At 41.8% G+C, this 18,097-nt stretch overlaps 1 protein-coding gene across 6 annotated transcripts in view; it reads left to right on the top strand.

Annotated features, from left to right (window-relative positions):
- Window positions 1-18,097, top strand: part of LOC117409584 (arf-GAP with GTPase, ANK repeat and PH domain-containing protein 1-like) — a 183,656-nt gene that overhangs the window by 144,064 nt on the left and 21,495 nt on the right. For 4 of the 6 annotated variants that reach the window (XM_059032516.1, XM_059032518.1, XM_059032520.1 and 1 more), the window contains 3 exons: window positions 696-857; window positions 8,207-8,368; window positions 16,587-16,664. In XM_059032516.1, the coding sequence (XP_058888499.1) occupies window positions 696-857; window positions 8,207-8,368; window positions 16,587-16,664 (402 nt within the window). The remainder of the gene's footprint in view (window positions 1-695; window positions 858-8,206; window positions 8,369-16,586; window positions 16,665-18,097) is intronic. The other 2 variants (XM_059032522.1, XM_059032519.1) reach the window with 1 other exon arrangement.

The raw sequence follows: 18,097 nt of genomic DNA, 5'->3' as shown, positions 1-18,097 counted from the left end.
AGCAGTGATTGCTGAGCTGCTGCTGCTGCTGCTGCTGCTGTGCTCAGGCCCTGGCCATGGTAGTGTTTTGCAGGTGGTTTTGGCACTTCTTCATTACCAGTAACTTCACTCCTTTCCTAACCCCCCGTGGTCCACCTCTTTCTTTTAATGACCAGCCTGACACTGCAGTTAAGACTTCTCTGTGGTAATATTTGTGGGGATGGGAATAGAACCTAGATGTAGATTTGTATCCCCCTGCTGATTTCCTATTTGAGGGACGTGTGTGTCATTGTTGATACGATTGTGGTCACACTTGTCGCTGAGAGTCAGAATCTGGTAATATATGGGAAACCCTGAACTTCTGTCCGTCTGCCTTTCCATATTCGTACATGATATGTCGATGGATGTCGGTCATCATGTTGATTTCCTCTTTCATTTTACTGCTCTAAATTACTATTTACCCTGGATGACCCACATATATTTGTTTGAGGACACTGGGTGTTTTGTACAGCACGCTACACATTTTTCAAATCCTTTTTGACACCCAGGCATAGGTTTTACACAAAGTGAAGGAATTGGAAAGTAGTCAAGGCTTTGGGTGCAAATTCTAGACCTGGGTCTTGAAGGGGTGTCCACCTGCGAAGCGGAATTTAACACACACAAAGTATGTATCAATGAGCAGATTTTACTAAACCCAAATTATTTAACCCTTTCAGGCACAGTGACGACCAGCACATCTGCATCTCAGATGGCCAGTGGGATCAACCTAGTTGCCTTCAACAGCCGACCGGACGGGATGCACCAGCGGTCCTACTCTGTGTCCAGCGCTGACCAATGGAGCGAGGCCACAGTGATTGCAAACTCTGGCATCAGCAGCGGTAAGTCCTTCCCTCTCGGACAGCCTTCCCTGGGAATCTATTACTGAGATCACCATGAGGGGAAAGTAATCTAGTTTTAGTAGGATAAGAAATTGCAAATAAAAAGAGAGAAAAATATATACATAGCACTGGTGTTGAATAATATGTCTTGGTTCACTGGGGCATGCTTATTAAGAGAATATTATTTTGGGCTTCGGTTATATGGAATCAATACACAGACAACTGTACTGCTCAAAATGCTTGAAAGCAGCAAGAAAATGTATGACAAACACCACAAAATAACCGAGTAATTGCAATGCGATGTGCAGTAGATATTTTCCAATTTGAATCCATGTGCAGGCTTATCTTTCATTTTGCTGAAATTAGCCTCTTCCCATCTGAAACCCTGCACCCATAATGTTTGTTGTAACTGCAGATGCCACGGATTAAGTTGTCTAATAAAATAAAATAAAAATAATAGAGCATGCTGGAGATAATTACTGCATTTCTGATGGGCAGTAAAAAGGGGTGGGGGTTAATTGTAACCGGGCACATCACTGAGCAAGCTTTCAAAGGTGGTTAAATTTAACTTAAATTAAAAAAAAAAAAAAATTGTTTCTGTATTTCATTAGCACAAGCCTGTGCTCTGAAACGGCAGAGTTTTATATGAGAGAGCGTCTTGTGTCCTTATTACCAAGCCACCCAAGAGCCCCAGTAGATCCACCATTTAAACAGACATCTTAAGATCAATTGTATCACAGAGGACAGTGCTCTGGAGTAAGGTGCTTGGTAAATTAGGAGGAAACGAGAGAGAGGGGTATGCTGGGCTGCACGGTGTAGCCTCCAGTTGAGATTCTCATATATCCAGCATTGATCCAGCTGTCAGCTTCTAATGCTGCTTTAACTGTTTATCAAGCTAATGGGTGCTGAGAGACCACGATTATCAACTCCGGATTCATTTTAGCAGGGGGTGGGGAGGGGGTGATGGTGGCGGTTGTTTGTGGAGAAAAAAAAATCACGTTTTTTTTATTTTTTTCAATTAGAACTACAGCTTTTTTTCCTTTCCAGGGAGAGTTTGCTATTGAAACTCTGCGCCTTTCCCCCTGTGTGATGCCCCTTCTGTTCTTTTTGCTTGCCCTGACAGGCAGCTGTCACAGGATGCTTGGGCAATGTCTGATGCTAAGCATGGGTGACAGGGTTTATCGCAGCAATGCCCCATAGTAACTTTAGCAGCTTTTATTATTTTTATTTTTTTATGAGATCTTTAAATAAACAATTAGTCATAAACACTTAAGTGTGGTTCCAAGGGTTACACGGAATCAGAACGTCAGAACTTTGAATGACTTCCACTGTTCCACAGTCCTCTGTAATCACACAGCAATGAAGACACCTCACCATGAGCTGCAAGATTTCTGCCATACTTTGGGTTAAGGGGGGCACCTCATTTATATTATTTCGGACACTCAGCCACCACCAAAGGTCAACTTACAAACCCCTTCATATATAAGCCAACATTACAAGGATGCTCAATAAGGTGATGCGAAGAAGCAAAGTTTGTTTAATTTCATATATTGGCCTTCAGTAAAAAACTAAAAAAGTAAAAAAAAAATATTGTTATTTAAACAGCAAATGTATCAAAATGGACAAAGCCATGTTAAGTGTTACCCCAGGTTGCTGTCCTCTGTGTTCTGTGATAGTACTGCCCAATAACACCCTTTGTCTTTAGTAGGGAGTAACAGTACCATCACACTTAACTGTAAAATAATGCAGCCGTCTCTGTCAAATGCAAATGTGAGCTACAGCAGGAAACGCACCTGCCAAGCTAGGAACAAACACAAGTGCGAGGGGGAGCGCGTCGGTCATACTGCTGCAAAACGCTTTCCCAATCACTGTCTGAAAAATTAGAAATGCGCAGGGTTTTACAAATAAACTGTCTTTGTATCTAATGATGTTATTAGATGGAGGAAATGATTGTATTTATTGTGATGGCTGCATGACTGTAGGATGTACGTTGATTGCTCGTCACCTCTTGCCCCAGGAGATCACAGGAGATCATCTTGCCTCTCAAAAGAGGATTCATTGAAATGCTTTGTCTCGATCATGTGCCAGCTCGTGTGGATCAGCCGTTTGTCAAAACGGTTGACAATAAACTTTCATCCCTTGCTGTACATTACTGCATTTTACTACATTTTGTATGGCATTAGTTTAAGGAGAAGTCAGAATCACAAAGGTACTCGCTGGTTATTGTTAACTTAAGAAAATGCATCCCAGGAGACATGCTGTGTGTCTGAGTGTAGTTTGGAGAATGCAGGCAGAAGCCAGGACAGTGCACATGTGTTTTATCAGTCTTACTGTTACAGGCTTAACTCCTACCTTTTCTGTTCATTCAACTAACCCTCTGACTGCCAGGAAGCGTCTCAGGTACAGGACAGTTCTCAAGAGCTCCTCCACTGATGCACTAGGTTGTATAGCTTGGTTCCATACTCCCCTCTGTCACTGGATTGAGGAAGTCTGCTGCGGAGTACTGTCAGTGGTGAGGCGATGCATGTGCTTCTACGGTACGTACCGTGCATTTCGAACATCAAAAATAACAATAGAGCAAAAACAAAGGGAGTGTAAAACCACCCCATAGGGAATAGCCTGAGAAAAGCATTTGCTAAGGAAGAAATGCCTTAAAACCAGTATTCAAGCCTGTGTTAAATGGGTGACTCCTGATGTCCTTGTGCTGCACTCCACCCTCTTGACATTCAAGGCTACTTTCTAATGCCTTTTGCAAACTCGGCCTTGAGCGCCCGCACACACAAATAAGTTTGCCCTTTATTACCTTAGATCATTTTCCTTAATTAAATTAAAATAGTAATAATAATCGGTTTTAATTGGGAACTCAGTTCTTTTGGCAAACTCCAAACCTCAAAGTTTTCTAACCACTCTCTGGAGCTTGCTTTAGGCGAATGCATTTGGCCCTAATCACCGCAGTTGACTAACGAGTTGACTAATGTTCCTATTTTAATTTCCCTTTGTCTCCGGGCTGCTGTGATGTATTTTCGAACCCTTCTTAACAACCTGGCCCCTCTTGTCCTTTCCTTAGTCCTTTAACCTCTCCCAGTGCCTCCGGTCCCCAGAGCTGATATGCACTGTCTTGCTGTTTTTATTTTCCCGTTCTCTTTCTTGCCTCCAAGGCACCTTCTCTGCTCATAGCACCCAGGCGAATAATCAGTTGTGAGGGCTAGTGACTAGTCTAGTACTGTAAATCATAGCTCACGGTAACTATTGTTCCTTCTGCCCTGAGACAAGGGAGTCACACAGATACATCTACGTGCCACAGTATATTGTGCTGGAGGGAAAGCAGCACAGTTGTATAGGCAGTGGGCTGTGCTGTGGAAGATTCTCACGTAGAGCCCTAGCTCAGGGAGTGGGAAAGCAGTTTGGTTTTCGCACCGTTCTTTTCAGAGAACACAGAAACAAAAAGCTTTTATTCACGGCTACTTCAAAATCACGAAGCAACGTCATTGCAACAGCAATATCCCTTGAGATATCATTTTTAAAAGACGCGCCTGAGGTTGCACAGTATTACTGTATCACAGTCATTCAGTTCCATAAAAACAATACCATAACTGGGCCCAAAAACTCATGTCAGTGTTTAGAAACATCCAATTCAGTTTGTTTTTTATGCATACCAAACCTGATTAGCCAATTTAGTAAATACCATAAAGAAAACGATTGGACTTGCTAGCTGTGTATAAACACCACCTGCTTTGCTGCATGATTAAACAGGTTTGACTGCACCTGATACACAGTGGATAGATAGCCTGACTTTAATTACTGGAGCTCCTCTGTTAGGGGAGCTCTGACCCTCTTTAATCAAAGCATTTTGCACGTGTGCTCAAACAGCCTTGTTTCTGCTGGTGGATCACAGGATCAGTGCAGGTCTTGGAGGGGTGGGGTGGGTACATTTCTGCATGCAACCCAAGACTTTGAAGTGCCCCTCACCTGCTGCGCTGTGCGATCAGGACCCAGGACTGAGAATCCCCCCCGCAGCCATCACAACCAGCCAAGCGCCCACTCCCACTCCCACTCCCGCTCCCGAGGTAGGGAGCGAGTCCCTGGTCAGAGCCCACACTGTCTAATGGGGGCAACTGATACCATCACTTAAATCTGCTGATAGTGTAATGCCTGTGGTGTACACACACACACACACACACACACACATGCATATGCCTGTAGAAAAAGCATGACACTCACTTCTAAATCAATGTATTTTTCACTAATAGCGCACTTGATGTAGAACAACAGCTGCACATAAATGTTCTCCAGCTCTTGCAGGCAGTCTTTGAAAAACGATACTGTGATGTTCTGTAACTGGCTCACTTCATAAGTGTTTTCCTTCTCTCCTTTCATTCAACCTTAGAAAAACAGTTGAATGAGATCTCGGAGGCCGCACACAAACTCACAGAGTTTGTGCTGGGAAGAATGGAGTAATGAATGAGTGAATGAATGCACATCCCAAAGCACAGGTCAGTGCAGATTCCATTAAAGCTCCATCTCTGTGCTGTGACAGAGGCACCTGTCCTGACTGAGGGATGTTGTTTGCGGTAACTGAGCTGGAAAATGATACAGCAGTTATTGAAATCGCCCTTGTACACTCACGGTTAGGAGACACCAGGAATTGACAGTCCTCCGCGTGGATCTGGCTGCCATTATTTCCTTCACAGGGGTAATAACAGTTAGAAACCTAACCAAGCCCTCGCACCATCGGTTCTCCCAGGGGCATTGTCTTTCGCTGCCTGCCCACACATGAAAGAGAAAGGTTCTCATAGCAAACTCCTCTGCACGCCTGACTTCCAGGCTTCAAAACAGAGCATGGTGTGTGTGTGTTTGTGTGTGTGTGTTTGTTTGTTTGTTTGTTTATCTGTTTTAAAAGTGTTTTAAAAAGTGCATTGGCTGTGTATGTGGCTTACATTGTTAATGAGCATTATTATTAAGTAAATTATCAAGACTGATAAATCACCAAAGGGCAGTTCCCTACTCGAGTGGTTAATGTATACATTTTAACCCGTTTCCCTCTAATAGTCACGGTTGTGTGTTCAGACCCCTTTCATACCATAATCCCACCAGGATCTGTACCCGGTATATCATTCCAGATCAGTAATTTATACAACTCCAGTGCTTGGCTGTGGAGCCCTTGCTGTTTTCTCCTGTTGCCAAGCGGCTCTGGAACTGGCAACCACGGAAGATAGAAGCGTAACAGGCAGAAACTGATTCCATATCCGCAGCCATGCCTGCACAAGAGCCCATTGTGCCGCCGAAGTGAAACTGATCCCCACGTGTTTAACTGCAGAGCAGGTGTCTTTGATTGGGGGCTATACAGGAATGTCAATAAGCGGGTCGTCTTACAAGAAACTCCACATCCCACTGCGTCCAGCGGGCCCACCCACAACTGAAGATGCCCTGTGATGTTGGTTAATCTAACCTGGCTATGCTTTGTGATTCTTACACAGTGTGTGTGGTGCAGTTGTGCTACAGTTAGTGCCTTATTTATTTAAAAGAGCTTTGATGGCTGTCTGACTTAACTACACAGGATAGCAGTGATGTAGAGAAAGTGCAATAGCAGCAGAAGAATCCCTCCAGTATCATATTATGTAGTGGTGGGACTCGGGATATTATTCCCAAAAGCACAAAAGAAATGCACTGCCAGCTGCCGGGCAGTACAGGTTTACTGCAGAGGGGTTTTGCCAGTGATGATGTTCATGCCCACCTTGTTGCAGACCTAGTTTTAAATCCCATCTGAAGAGCTGACTTCAGTTTGCCTTTCCTGTGCTTCACTTGCATCGGGGAGAGAGAAAACAGAGAATAAACTACCCCCCCCAACCCAACAAAACCTTGCTTTTTTTTTTTTTAGATGTTGCTATTATTTATCTTTTTAACTTAAGAAAGCAAAACATTAGCCTGAGCAAAAGTAGCTGCATCAGTCACAAACACCCCATGCTAAGTGGAATAACATTTTATCCCTAAAACCAGAATCTTAATGTGCAGGCCATTTTTGTCAAGCTGTCAGCCACAGCCCATCACAGTGAGAGAGAGAGAAATGGGAGAGTGAAAGCGAGCAAGCTGGCTCACCGCAGTCCATCAAACTCTGGAGATAATGATGGGCCGGGCAGTTAATCGGGTACAGTTAATTGTACGCTTCGAGATGGCATCTTGTCAGCAGAGATAAGTTGTCACGTTTTCCACTTGAGCTGAGACTAAATGATTGTAAAATAAGTTATGAGTGTCCTTGGGGCTGTCTGCTGTTGCGAAAGACTGGGGCAGGGTTTCTTGGAGGGGGCCGCCATCACTCCAGCCTGGCTGGCTTGATATTTATGTGAACTGAATGTTATTTTATTCAGCCCCCAGTCACGGCTGTCAGATCGACGAATGAAAAGTGAAACTGCTTCCCTACCTCATGTTTCTTGTCTCCTGGTCTGCGAGACAGACTACTATTATTATTATTATTATTATTATTATTATTATTATTATTATTATTATTATTATTTTTTTTTTTTTTTTTTTGCTGAACACCGATTCCTGATTGGGGGAAAATTAATAGGAAAGTCTCACAGAGAGAGGAAACAGAAGAAAGGGCCATGACTTTGGGATGCTTGATTCTCAGTTAATTTTGGTTCTTTGTCATTTACCTTTTTATAAGCAGTAGCCTCGCTTGTGTGTGGATTTGTTCAAGTCCTGATTTAACCTTTTGGTTTCTGTTTCTTTTCACACAGAACTTTAAGGCAAGGTAGCTGTTCTATTGCATGTTCTATTGCAGAATATGATTGATATGAAACAAGCATATCTCTCAACTCCTGTCAGAAAAAAAGTGTCTTGATAGAGGCATTTACATTCTTCAAAGAAAAAAAGTCAATAAGCTGCAGTATGTGATGGCTGGATTGTTCTGCTTTTTTAAATGGCAAACTGTTATACAGTTCAACTTGGACATGATTCCAGTCTTGCTTAACCCAGGCCTACACTGATATTAATATAATTGAGCGGCTCTCTGGTTTTACCAAACAGTTGAATGTATCTCAAGAGAGTCAGTCTTCAGTGTTTATATACTTCAGCCAGGTTTAGATATTTTATAAACTTGTACGTTGTCAACAGCTGGCTTTATGTAGTTGGCAGTTAATATGGCCATAGGTAAAAGTCTGTTTACTTGTGCGGAACATGATGTACTAGTGCACTGCACAACCAATGCACACACAGACTGTAATCCAAACCTGACCTTAAACAATGATGGGACCTTTTCAAACACTGGGCAGAGTTGCTGTAGATATTCCTCAGTGATAGTGTTATATTTGTGTGTTGGGTAATCTGTGTTCCCTTCTCTTCTGCTACAGACACAGGCCTGGGTGATTCAGTGTGCTCCAGTCCCAGCATGTCCAGTACCACCAGTCCCAAACTGGACCCCCCTGCCTCGCCGCATGCCAACAGGAAGAAGCATCGCCGGAAGAAGAGCACCAGCAACTTCAAAGCGGACGGCATCTCCGGCGCTGCCGAAGGTAATTGGAGCCACGGGGATTCCCGGAGCAGCTCGCTGCGTCCCGCGCTCGCTCAACTAAACTGGGGCCTCATCCACACAGCCACCTTAGCAGTAAACTATTCTCCTCTGAAACTGTGACAATGGGAACAGACCAAAAAGTGTTTTTGGTTAGCAGCCACCAAGAGATTCTCTGTTTTCTAAACAAAAGAATATGGTTTGTTTCATACCAAGTACAGAACAATGAGCTGTTTACTGCAAAGTGTCCAGTGACCTTATGTTGTACTTCCCCTGGTGTCAAGTCAGGTTTGACCTTACCTGGAGATGTAATGTTATGGTGCTGAGATTTGGGGGGAGTGCAGTACGTTTTTTTGTAGCACTTACTACGTCAAGCCATATATATGTAAAAAAAAAAAAAAAAAAAAAAAAAAGGCTTATTCAGTCTTAAATACAGCTGACAAATCCTGAGGTCTGAATACTGTAGTTGCCTGGAGAGCACATTCCTGTGCCCTCACTTGAAAAGGTTTAAGCCCATGTTCCAGTTAGTGACCTCTGTAGTTGTAAGTAGCACAGATAACTCTAGTCCTTGCCCAGTTCCAGGTTATATACAGACTATATCTGGGGCTTGAGCTCCAGTTGATGACTCTGTGTTGGTCAGCTCGATAGCAGACTGCATAGATCAGGGGGATGGTCATTGGGTTGTAGGGGTCAGAGTGAAGAGGATGAATGCCTCAGTCATTTCCCTGATCTTGCCTCTTGCTTGTTTCTTACATCTACTTCATTTTGATGGAAGCCACATTGAACCTTGCATATTGAGCGCCCTTACAACCAGCTGCTTCTGTTGCTTCTGTGACTCCTTCAGCTGTTTTACTGGAATACAAAAGCATTCCAGATTCCTTTTGAAAATACTTGCAGTGGCCCGGTGGTCTTGCATGATTAGCACCTTCAGAGCAGATGTGTGTATCAGAGGGAGAGGCATGAACTTTTTCTGTGCAGACTGGTCTGCTCTTTTCAAGATCTTGTCGGCACGTCTGTTGGGATCAGGAAGTGTGAATTATTGGACAGCCGTGTAGATGTGTTGTTACTGACACACATGCACAATAGCACATTGTCAGATTCACACAGGCCACACTGTCTGTGCATCAGCAGAGGACTGCCTTTGTGAGTGCTGACACTTGAACCACGGTCCACTCCATTTGTTTGCTTCTTTTTTTAATCAAGACATTAACCGCTTAAGGTGCAGCGGCTCATTCCCATTGGAGCCCTGCTGGTGTCCCCATTTTTTTTTTAATGGTGTTTGTAGACTGAGGCAGTACAAGTGACCAGTCCAGTCACTCGGTGTGAGTGGGTTGCTCAGCTGGAATTTGAACCGTGGTTTCCCGTTACGTTGTATTTTTGTGTAGCATAATGACTTTATGAGCTGCATGATTGTCAATGCTTTAACTCCATGCCTGGTTAAATCTCTAGTGATAAAGACTAAAACAAAAAGTAAATCCCATGTTTGCATATTCAGTAAACATCATTAGATTTAACCCAATACAAAAGCAGAACAGAGACGGGTAGAAGTGTGTCAGGTTTGGAAGCAGAACAGGGCATTGAAAACAGGTTGCCAGGCACCCAGTCCTCATCTCGTACCCTGTAGTGAAGCTGGTGCTGCCTGTTTTTAATAAGCTCATTTCAGTTGTGCTGTGCACAGCCTCACTAAACCTAACGTGGCTGAGCCGCCGAGGGTTTCTCGTCTGTCGGTATCTCCCCAGCAGTAATGGGCTGTAATGTGCTGAGCCCTGGCTAATGAGATAAAGAGAGATTAGTATCAATACTAAAGGAGAAAATGAACTCCGAGTGCTCAGCACCACAGGAGGGGAACGGCGCCCACAACAGAATTAATGGAGCTTTCTTTCACTTTGCTTTAATAAAAGATGCTTTAATATTTGTGGCTGGCAGACCTCGCGATGCTGACGGCCCACAGAGAGAGTCCGGGCTTGTTCTGTGTGTGGCCCCGAGAGCAGGTCCACAGAGGGCACTGTCATCAGCTAGCCTGGAGAGGGAGGAGAGGCATGCTGCTTTGTGCATGGTTGAACTGCAGAAATACATTGGGAAGAAACGTGTACATAAATTAGAAGGTTCTGCAGGAGAGATAACTGGTGCTCGGAGGTAACCGTGTAAAACCAAAAAGAAATAAAAACTTACAGGCTTTTGAATATGCTGAATTCAAAATATAACTCAGTTTTGAAATAGCCCATTTTACTTATTTCTTCAATGTGCCATACTTGTGTATAGCACCACCTTCTGGAGGGTTCAGGGCAACTGCCTATTCTACAGAACTGTTGTCGTGTCAGTGTTTTCTTTTAGCCTGGTAACATCACCCATTGAATACAGCAGCATGATTCTTACTGATGCAGTGCACTTCATACAGTACAGATTGGGTAGTGTGGTGGCCAATGCATTTAGAGTGTTGGGCATTTGCAGTGGAGCTGGTGGCAGGCTTGTGGAAGCACCTTGCTATAGTAAGTATGAAGTGGTGAGAGTGTTCTCCTTCACGTGTAGAACACACTGTGTGCTGTCTAGTTTAATCAATATTAGGACTGACCCTAAGAAAAAAGGAAACCGGGTGTTTACTGTGCTAGATTAAAGTCTCTATTATACCCAGTTTGTGTGTTATCTTCTTGTTGTTCTATCTTTTAGCCACCTCGTTAATAAAAAAAATTACACAAATTATTTACATAGTTCTACGTTTTTTTGAAAGGTTTAAAATTGTGACGCGGCCCCTAGCAGGATTCTGTTTAGCCATTTGTCAGCTAAGCACTTAAGTGAAATATTATAAATAATCTAGAGTATTGAAATCTTTTATCAGCTGTGTCACTTTCATTATTCAGTAAGCGATTAGTAACAGTCTCCCAATTTAGCCATTAAACACTTGTGCGCTCTGCCTGCGACTGGTGTCATGCTCGCGGCCGGATGAAGTATACTGCTGTCACTGTCGTGTTATTCATTGAGACGAGCTTCTCCCAGGTACAGGCAGCTTGGCATGTCCAAGGTTTCATTATCTTCAACTCAGACCAGTCTCCCCTCATCTCTGCAGTAATGAAAGGCACTTAAACCCTGACAAGATCACAGCGCAGCAGTAAAGCAATGCTGGGCTAGTCTTAGGCTGCTACCAATCAAGCTGGGATGTCTCTCAAAACTATCTGTTAAGAACCTGTGATGTGCCAGTATTTAACCCTTTCTTACTTAAACTGCTGACCCTGCTCCCCCTGTTAGGACCTATCCCAGTTTTGCACACACATACTGTAACAGAGAGCTCGCAAAAGCTCAGAAATGTGTGGGCTGCTTTCAGCCCCTTAGCCCCTCAACTCTTTTTATTGTAGCCCAGAACCAAGCTGAAACAATGCAATGATGTCATTCTGCCCACAGTAACGGTGATGAGTTACACTGGTTATAAAGGGGCTGTGTGCAGTACTGGAAACAGACGTGCCTGCTGCATTAGGAATAGACTGCTCCAGAGGTGAAGGGTGTTCAAAGTCATGATTTCTTGTAATAGCTAATTAACTAGTGAATTAATAAAGTTGTTTGCCAGTGCTGTGTTTCCTCACTGTTCTCACTGCGCTACTCAGATCTGTTTGTTTGAGCGAGCAGGCAGAGCCAGCGATCGTGAGATGGACAGGGTGGATAGAGTCTGTGTGGAGTTATTAACGTGGATATGATTAATTGGGCCGACGGAAATGAAGACCCAGGGCAGGCCCGTGGGGAGCACCAGCCTCTGCCCTGTTTCCTCTGTCTAAGCCTGCAGACTGGAAGGCTCAGTCAGTCCTCACCTCATTAAAGTGCTGTTCCAGTGAATGGTAGATATTGTTGCTCGAGTCCCAGCTACCCTCAACAGTTTCTGATCGTACAGTGAAAAACAGATTTAATCAGCTATGATCGAGTAGATAATATATAATTAATCTGTGAGCACACTAACCCAAAACAAATTAAATAAGAACCTCTAGGTTATCGCGTCAGCCCTCATTAACTGCAAACTAGTGCACGCATACACAGACGCACACACACGCAGGTATATAAAAACGTCCCTATTTCCTTATAAGAAAATCTATACATTCATTTAAGGGAAAAGTAAATTCCTCCTTGGTCTTGCCTTGCATCGTATGATGTTTTGTCAGCGTTTCCCAGCCCTGAGTTTGGTGGTCTGGTGATCACAGTTAAACAATTACAGCCCTGCTGGATAGCGTTAAGTACCCCTCATTAAATAATGATACCTTTTGATTAGCTGTTTTGTAAGTGCCCGGGATCTTTGAAATCCAATAGCGCTTTTAGAGGTGCCTGTTAGTGACAGGAATCCTGCAGTGAATTGTATATTAAAGAGAGTGACCCATAGTTTCCTGCACATGAGGGAGGGGGGGAGGGGGGGGGATAAGCATTGAAAAGAAACACTTCCTATTATTATATTGTTCCCCTCTTAACTGACAGCTAAGATCCTAGGAAAAGTTTTTTTTTTTTTTTTTAAGAGGTAGTGTAATTTCCCAGACAGTACCCAGAGTCAAGATGGTCTGAGCATATTAACGCTGTACAGTGGATGGACAATCAGGACCCTCTTTCTCGGCACAGACTGTACTGTACTGTCGAATATGCATATTTCCATTGCCTGACCACCTGGCATCTCAACTGATTTCACATTAAAGTGACTGTTGGGGGAGTTCGGCATTATCTCAGTATAGGATTTGGGGGACGTACACATCCCTGAATGTCCCTTCGTTTTTTTTCGCAGCACTGTATATAGAGTAAATCAAGTTAATAACAGGATACTGGGGACTTAAAACCACATTCCTTGGTAAGGACTAAATAAATGAATGGATCATCCTCTGATTAGTGCTGATTGCTTAGCCATGGCCTGCCTGTTAAAGCAGTATCCTCAGCCTCAGCAGTAAGTGATGGCGACTGTATATATATTAATGCTGGGACAAATATTCGAACATTCAAACAAATATTTATTGACATCTATTCGTATTCCAAAATCAGATGTTCATATTCGCTAGAAATGACAAATACCTTGCACTTGCATTTACCGTCTCACCAGAAGTTGCACGACAGTTTCAAAAATGGCAAATGAAAAAGAGCTCTGTGTGATATGCGAGATTAATATATTAAAAAAACAAAAAAACAAAAAAACACAGGAGCTCTTCAGCCTCTGTTTAAAAGTTTTAGACAGCAAAAAGTAAACAAACCAGATTATGAGTGTACATGCATAGTGGTCTCTATGGAAGGCCATCTGGGTGAAAAAGCATTGTGCTGCTTTAGAGCGAGTCAGAATCTCATGGGAGAAAAAAAAGGCAACCATGTCATTCTGAAATGCCTCGCTTAAACAGTGCCCAACTTGCTGGAAATGTTGTGTAGTGATTTTTATCTAGTTTTTATATATTATATATTTTTTGTTGCGACTTTCTGTTATGTGGAATGTAATAAACGAGATCCAAAATTGTGAGTTTTTTCCCCTTTGTTTTACAATGCCATTTCCACGTTTGTTTTATTTGAAGTGTTTAAAGTTAAATTTCAGTTTTCATTTGCTTGTTCAGCTACAAAAAGACACAAGTAAACATCATATTATTACTTTATGAAAACATGTCTATGGCCACCGTTTACTGCGAAGAAACGGCAATGGCAAGGAATGAAAAAAAAAGTAAAAAATAAATTAAATGCGGTGTCAGCTTTATGTGCTATTTATTTTTCAGGAATAAACAAAACAACGTTTAACTTGAACTGCTATTTGGCATCCTTTGTTTTGTCGTTGTCCATCAAATCAACAGTACGAAGGTCACTCTTAAAATCAGGACTTAAAGGACGTGTTGCAGTAAGAATATCTCTGTTAAGAAAGGGGAACAAGACTAAAAGGCTATAATTATTATTATTTTATTATTATTTATCAATCGTAAGCAAATACATTTCAAGTGTTACAATACAAGTAATACAATAAGAGCAAGAAATACAATAACTTTTGTTCAAGCAAAGTACAAGTGTGACAAACCACAATTCAATAATACAGCAGATAATAGTGATAGTTACATCAGGATATGACTAAATAGTGATAGTTACATCAGGATGTGATTAAATACAAAGTACTACAGGTTAAACACTTGGCAGATTACAGTATTCTGAAGTACAGGATTAAATGCAGTAAAATAGGGGGCAGATAAGAGCAAAATAAAGCACATTTACATGAAATAATATGCACAAGAACACAGAAATTGGACTATGGATCAAAGGTAATTTGGACTGCTGATGGATGGACAACTACACCTGTGCCTTCTGCCAGGTCTGTTGTCAATTCAACACGTGTCTTCTTTCTATTCCTTAAGGATATTATCTTCAAGTATTGCTCATCCTTGTTAGACAGCTTTTTGGGTCTTCCAGTCCTGGGTTTGTCAATTACAGATGATGTTTCTCTGTACTTGTTGATTATGCTTCGGGATACCACACCTTGAAAATCAAGTGATGCGAGCTATTTCACTCAATGCTTTTCCTTCTTTATGCAAGTCGAGGTTGTTATAATAGTAGAAAACACTAGTGGAGGCTTTGAGTAAATTGTTGATGCTCATAATACATCAGAGTAGAAAAATGCAACATGTCTAAGACTTTTGCACAACAGTGTACATATATGTAAGGTAGCTACAGGGTTTCTTTGTGACATAAATACATTTGATTAGACCTGTACTGGTTGGTGTTATGATTTGGACCTGTTGGTTTGTACTTGTCATTTTTGTGTCGTTATTCAAGTTCTACTGCCTTTTTGTGAGTTTTTGGGGCATCTTATTCATCTGAAAGCCCTTCTTCACTTGTGTGGTGATGGAGGAAATCAGCACTTTAGTAGTCCTGTTTTTTCCAGTCAGTGAATATCCACAAGAAAGCTCTTTACAGCTGAAGATCAATGAGGCAGGTGCTGTATAAAGTGACTGTATTGCCTTTTCAGTATGTAATGGCCCGCATTTAGTGCTTCCTAAAGGTACATTAAATTCAAATGTAGAACTGGATCTGCATTATGCTGTGTCCTCTGTCAAACACGTGGCATCTTTAATTCTGAGTAAATGAGCATCTCTTTAATCCCTGATCAGCGTATTGCATTCTAATCCAGGTGATTGAACTTTCTAAAGGTTTCCAGACGACTTCATTTATCGCAGCAGAATGCACTGGCCCAGCCTGTTTAAATGTCTTCCTTTTTTATGCAGAGGTTGGTTATAAATATTGATAAAAATCAATAGAACTATAGAAACACGAAGGATAATGTCAGTCTAGCAGCTGAGCTAGTTCAAAAGCAAGCATGTTTTAATCGGCGTTATTCTCAATTAAAGGTATTCTCAGGATCATCTTGTCAATCCTCATGGGTCCTGAATTGCTTTTGATTAGAAGTGGTAATGCACTGTTTGCAAGAACAGATCTTGTACGTTTTTAATTTTACATCTCAAAAGCACTAGCACAGCAAGTACTTTAGCTACCAGTTACCAGCTACACTTACTATACTGTAGCGATCAAGACTAGCATCCTGCAGGGTAAACCCTGAATGAGAGCCAGTGGGCTTGAACCCTACACAAGCTTTATACCGAGCACTTTCTGTTCCCTTTATTAACAGACTTCTCGGCTGCGGCATGTTTCATCTATTCTGATTTCATTCAAGTCTGTAGACAGTTTGTTGAATTGTTGAAAGAGAAGGCTTCATACTGTCCTTCTGCCTGTCACTTTCACCCCATGTTCTCCAGGAAGACATTTTGTCCCCTAACACCCCTCCATGAGTGTACTCTCCTATTTGTGCACATTTATCACACAGCACACCACAAGCCCTATTCAGTATGAAGGTTGTTTGTCAGACTATCTTCTAGTGAGGTTTTTTAATTTTTTTTTTTTTGTGAGACCAGACAGATTAGTAGAAGACTAAATTCAGCTTTTACTTATTTTATTGTAGTACAAAGCAACAGAATGGTCCGCTGCTCAGTTACAGCCGTGTGTCTTCCTGGATTTTTAATTTTTTTTTATTCGAGACAAACCCGTGTGTCACCCCAAAAGCGTGATCTTCTGCTACTTCAACCCCCCTTCCCTCGCCTCTACCCCTCACACCCTTTGCTTAGCGTCCTTATGCTTGCTGTAGTTGTTGCTGTTTTTTGACGTCTTATTTCTCCCCTCTTTTTGTTTCTTTGTTTCTTTTTTTGTCTTTCTCTTCCTTTTTTTTTATCTCTCCCTCTGCTGTCCGGATGCAGCCAAACGTAAAGCTTGGAAACTAAACCGTGTTGGTAGCCTGCGCAACATTTACAACAGCAGCAGCGCCAACACTGAAGGTAAATAAAGAAACATACAAAATGAAAACCTCTTCCCCCTGGGTCCCTCCTTCCCTTTCTCCATTCACCTCTGCTCACTGGGGACAAAATTGCTATTAGTTTGCCTGGAGCATGCTTTAGATTTATCCCAGTGTTTTTGAAGTCAAACCGTGACTTTTGTGTGTGTGTGTGAGTGAGTCTTGTGTACGTCTCTATTTCAGGTATAATTTTGACCTTTATTTGTCTCTGTTGAACGGTAATGTTTAAATTACTTGCAAGTAAAAAAAACAAAAAAAAACAAACATTTCCTCCTTTTAATATATATATATATATAGATGTGAGCAATCCTTGTAATATTTTAAAAGGGTGCGAATAGTACCGAGAGTAATGATCTGTGTCACAATGCAATGGGGTGCTGTGACATTTAAGTACAGTCTTTTAATTTGTGTTCTTTTCTTTTTCCCCTCCTTCATAATGTTGTCCGTGGTTGTGATTCAGTTGTGTGACAGCGCCGGGTCATTTGCATGTGCCACCCTGCTTGTAAATTGTGTATATTGTTGTGCTGTTAAAGGTTGCCAGTGTCAGAGTTCACTAATTGACTTGCCTCGGCTTTCTTGCAAGCACGCCGGTACAGCTCCGAGCTTTTTTTTATTGCTGTTGCTTATTTAAAAAAAAAAAAAAAAAAAAAAATGTAAACCACCTTTTATTTTTATAAACACATTTTTAAATTGGCTTTTTCATAGATAATGTTGCTTTTTTATTTTTTACTATATAAATAGTGAGTGTGCGTGTTTGGGTATTTGGGGGGGGGGGGGGGGGGTCTGTGCATGATTATTATAGTTTTTATTATAACTGCCACAGGCCCTTTTGGAAAAGTACCAGCTGGGGTAATGGAATCTCACACGAGGGGTATTTGGAATGCACAGACAGTCACGTTTCAGCGGGCATGTTGTAATAAGCGTGGGGGTCACGGACGCACAGCCTAATGCCCTTTTTATTCATTAATTGACTCGAAAGCGTAGGGAAAGGGGTGGAGGCTGTTATTTATGCCTCCATGTTTCAGCTTTCTGGATTGCTGGTTTCGATAATTGTCAAACAACCTCCCCTCGCCCAAAAAAGAGCAGAAATGTAATTGTCATTAGAACATTATTCCGGAGCCTGAAGGGGTTCTCGTGTAATAGGGGTCTGCCCAGTTTGGAGTTCAGGATAAATCCCGCTCATCCTGTATGCTCAAATAGTCACTCGCGAATAGCATGCAGGGCAGATTTGTTGATTTTCTTAACATGATGTTTGTATTGTAACTAGGTGTAAGCTAGTCAATGTAAATAAATACATTTAACCGGACCTATTATAAATAAATAAATAAATAAATAAATAAATAAATAATATTTTTTGAGATATTGGAATTTATTGAATGTTAACAGATTAACCACAATTACAAAATATATATATAT

The sequence above is a fragment of the Acipenser ruthenus genome, chromosome 10, assembly GCF_902713425.1.
Source record: "Acipenser ruthenus chromosome 10, fAciRut3.2 maternal haplotype, whole genome shotgun sequence".
In the NCBI taxonomy this organism is placed as follows: domain Eukaryota; kingdom Metazoa; phylum Chordata; class Actinopteri; order Acipenseriformes; family Acipenseridae; genus Acipenser; species Acipenser ruthenus.
This window is presented reverse-complemented; position numbering and strand designations above follow the sequence as displayed.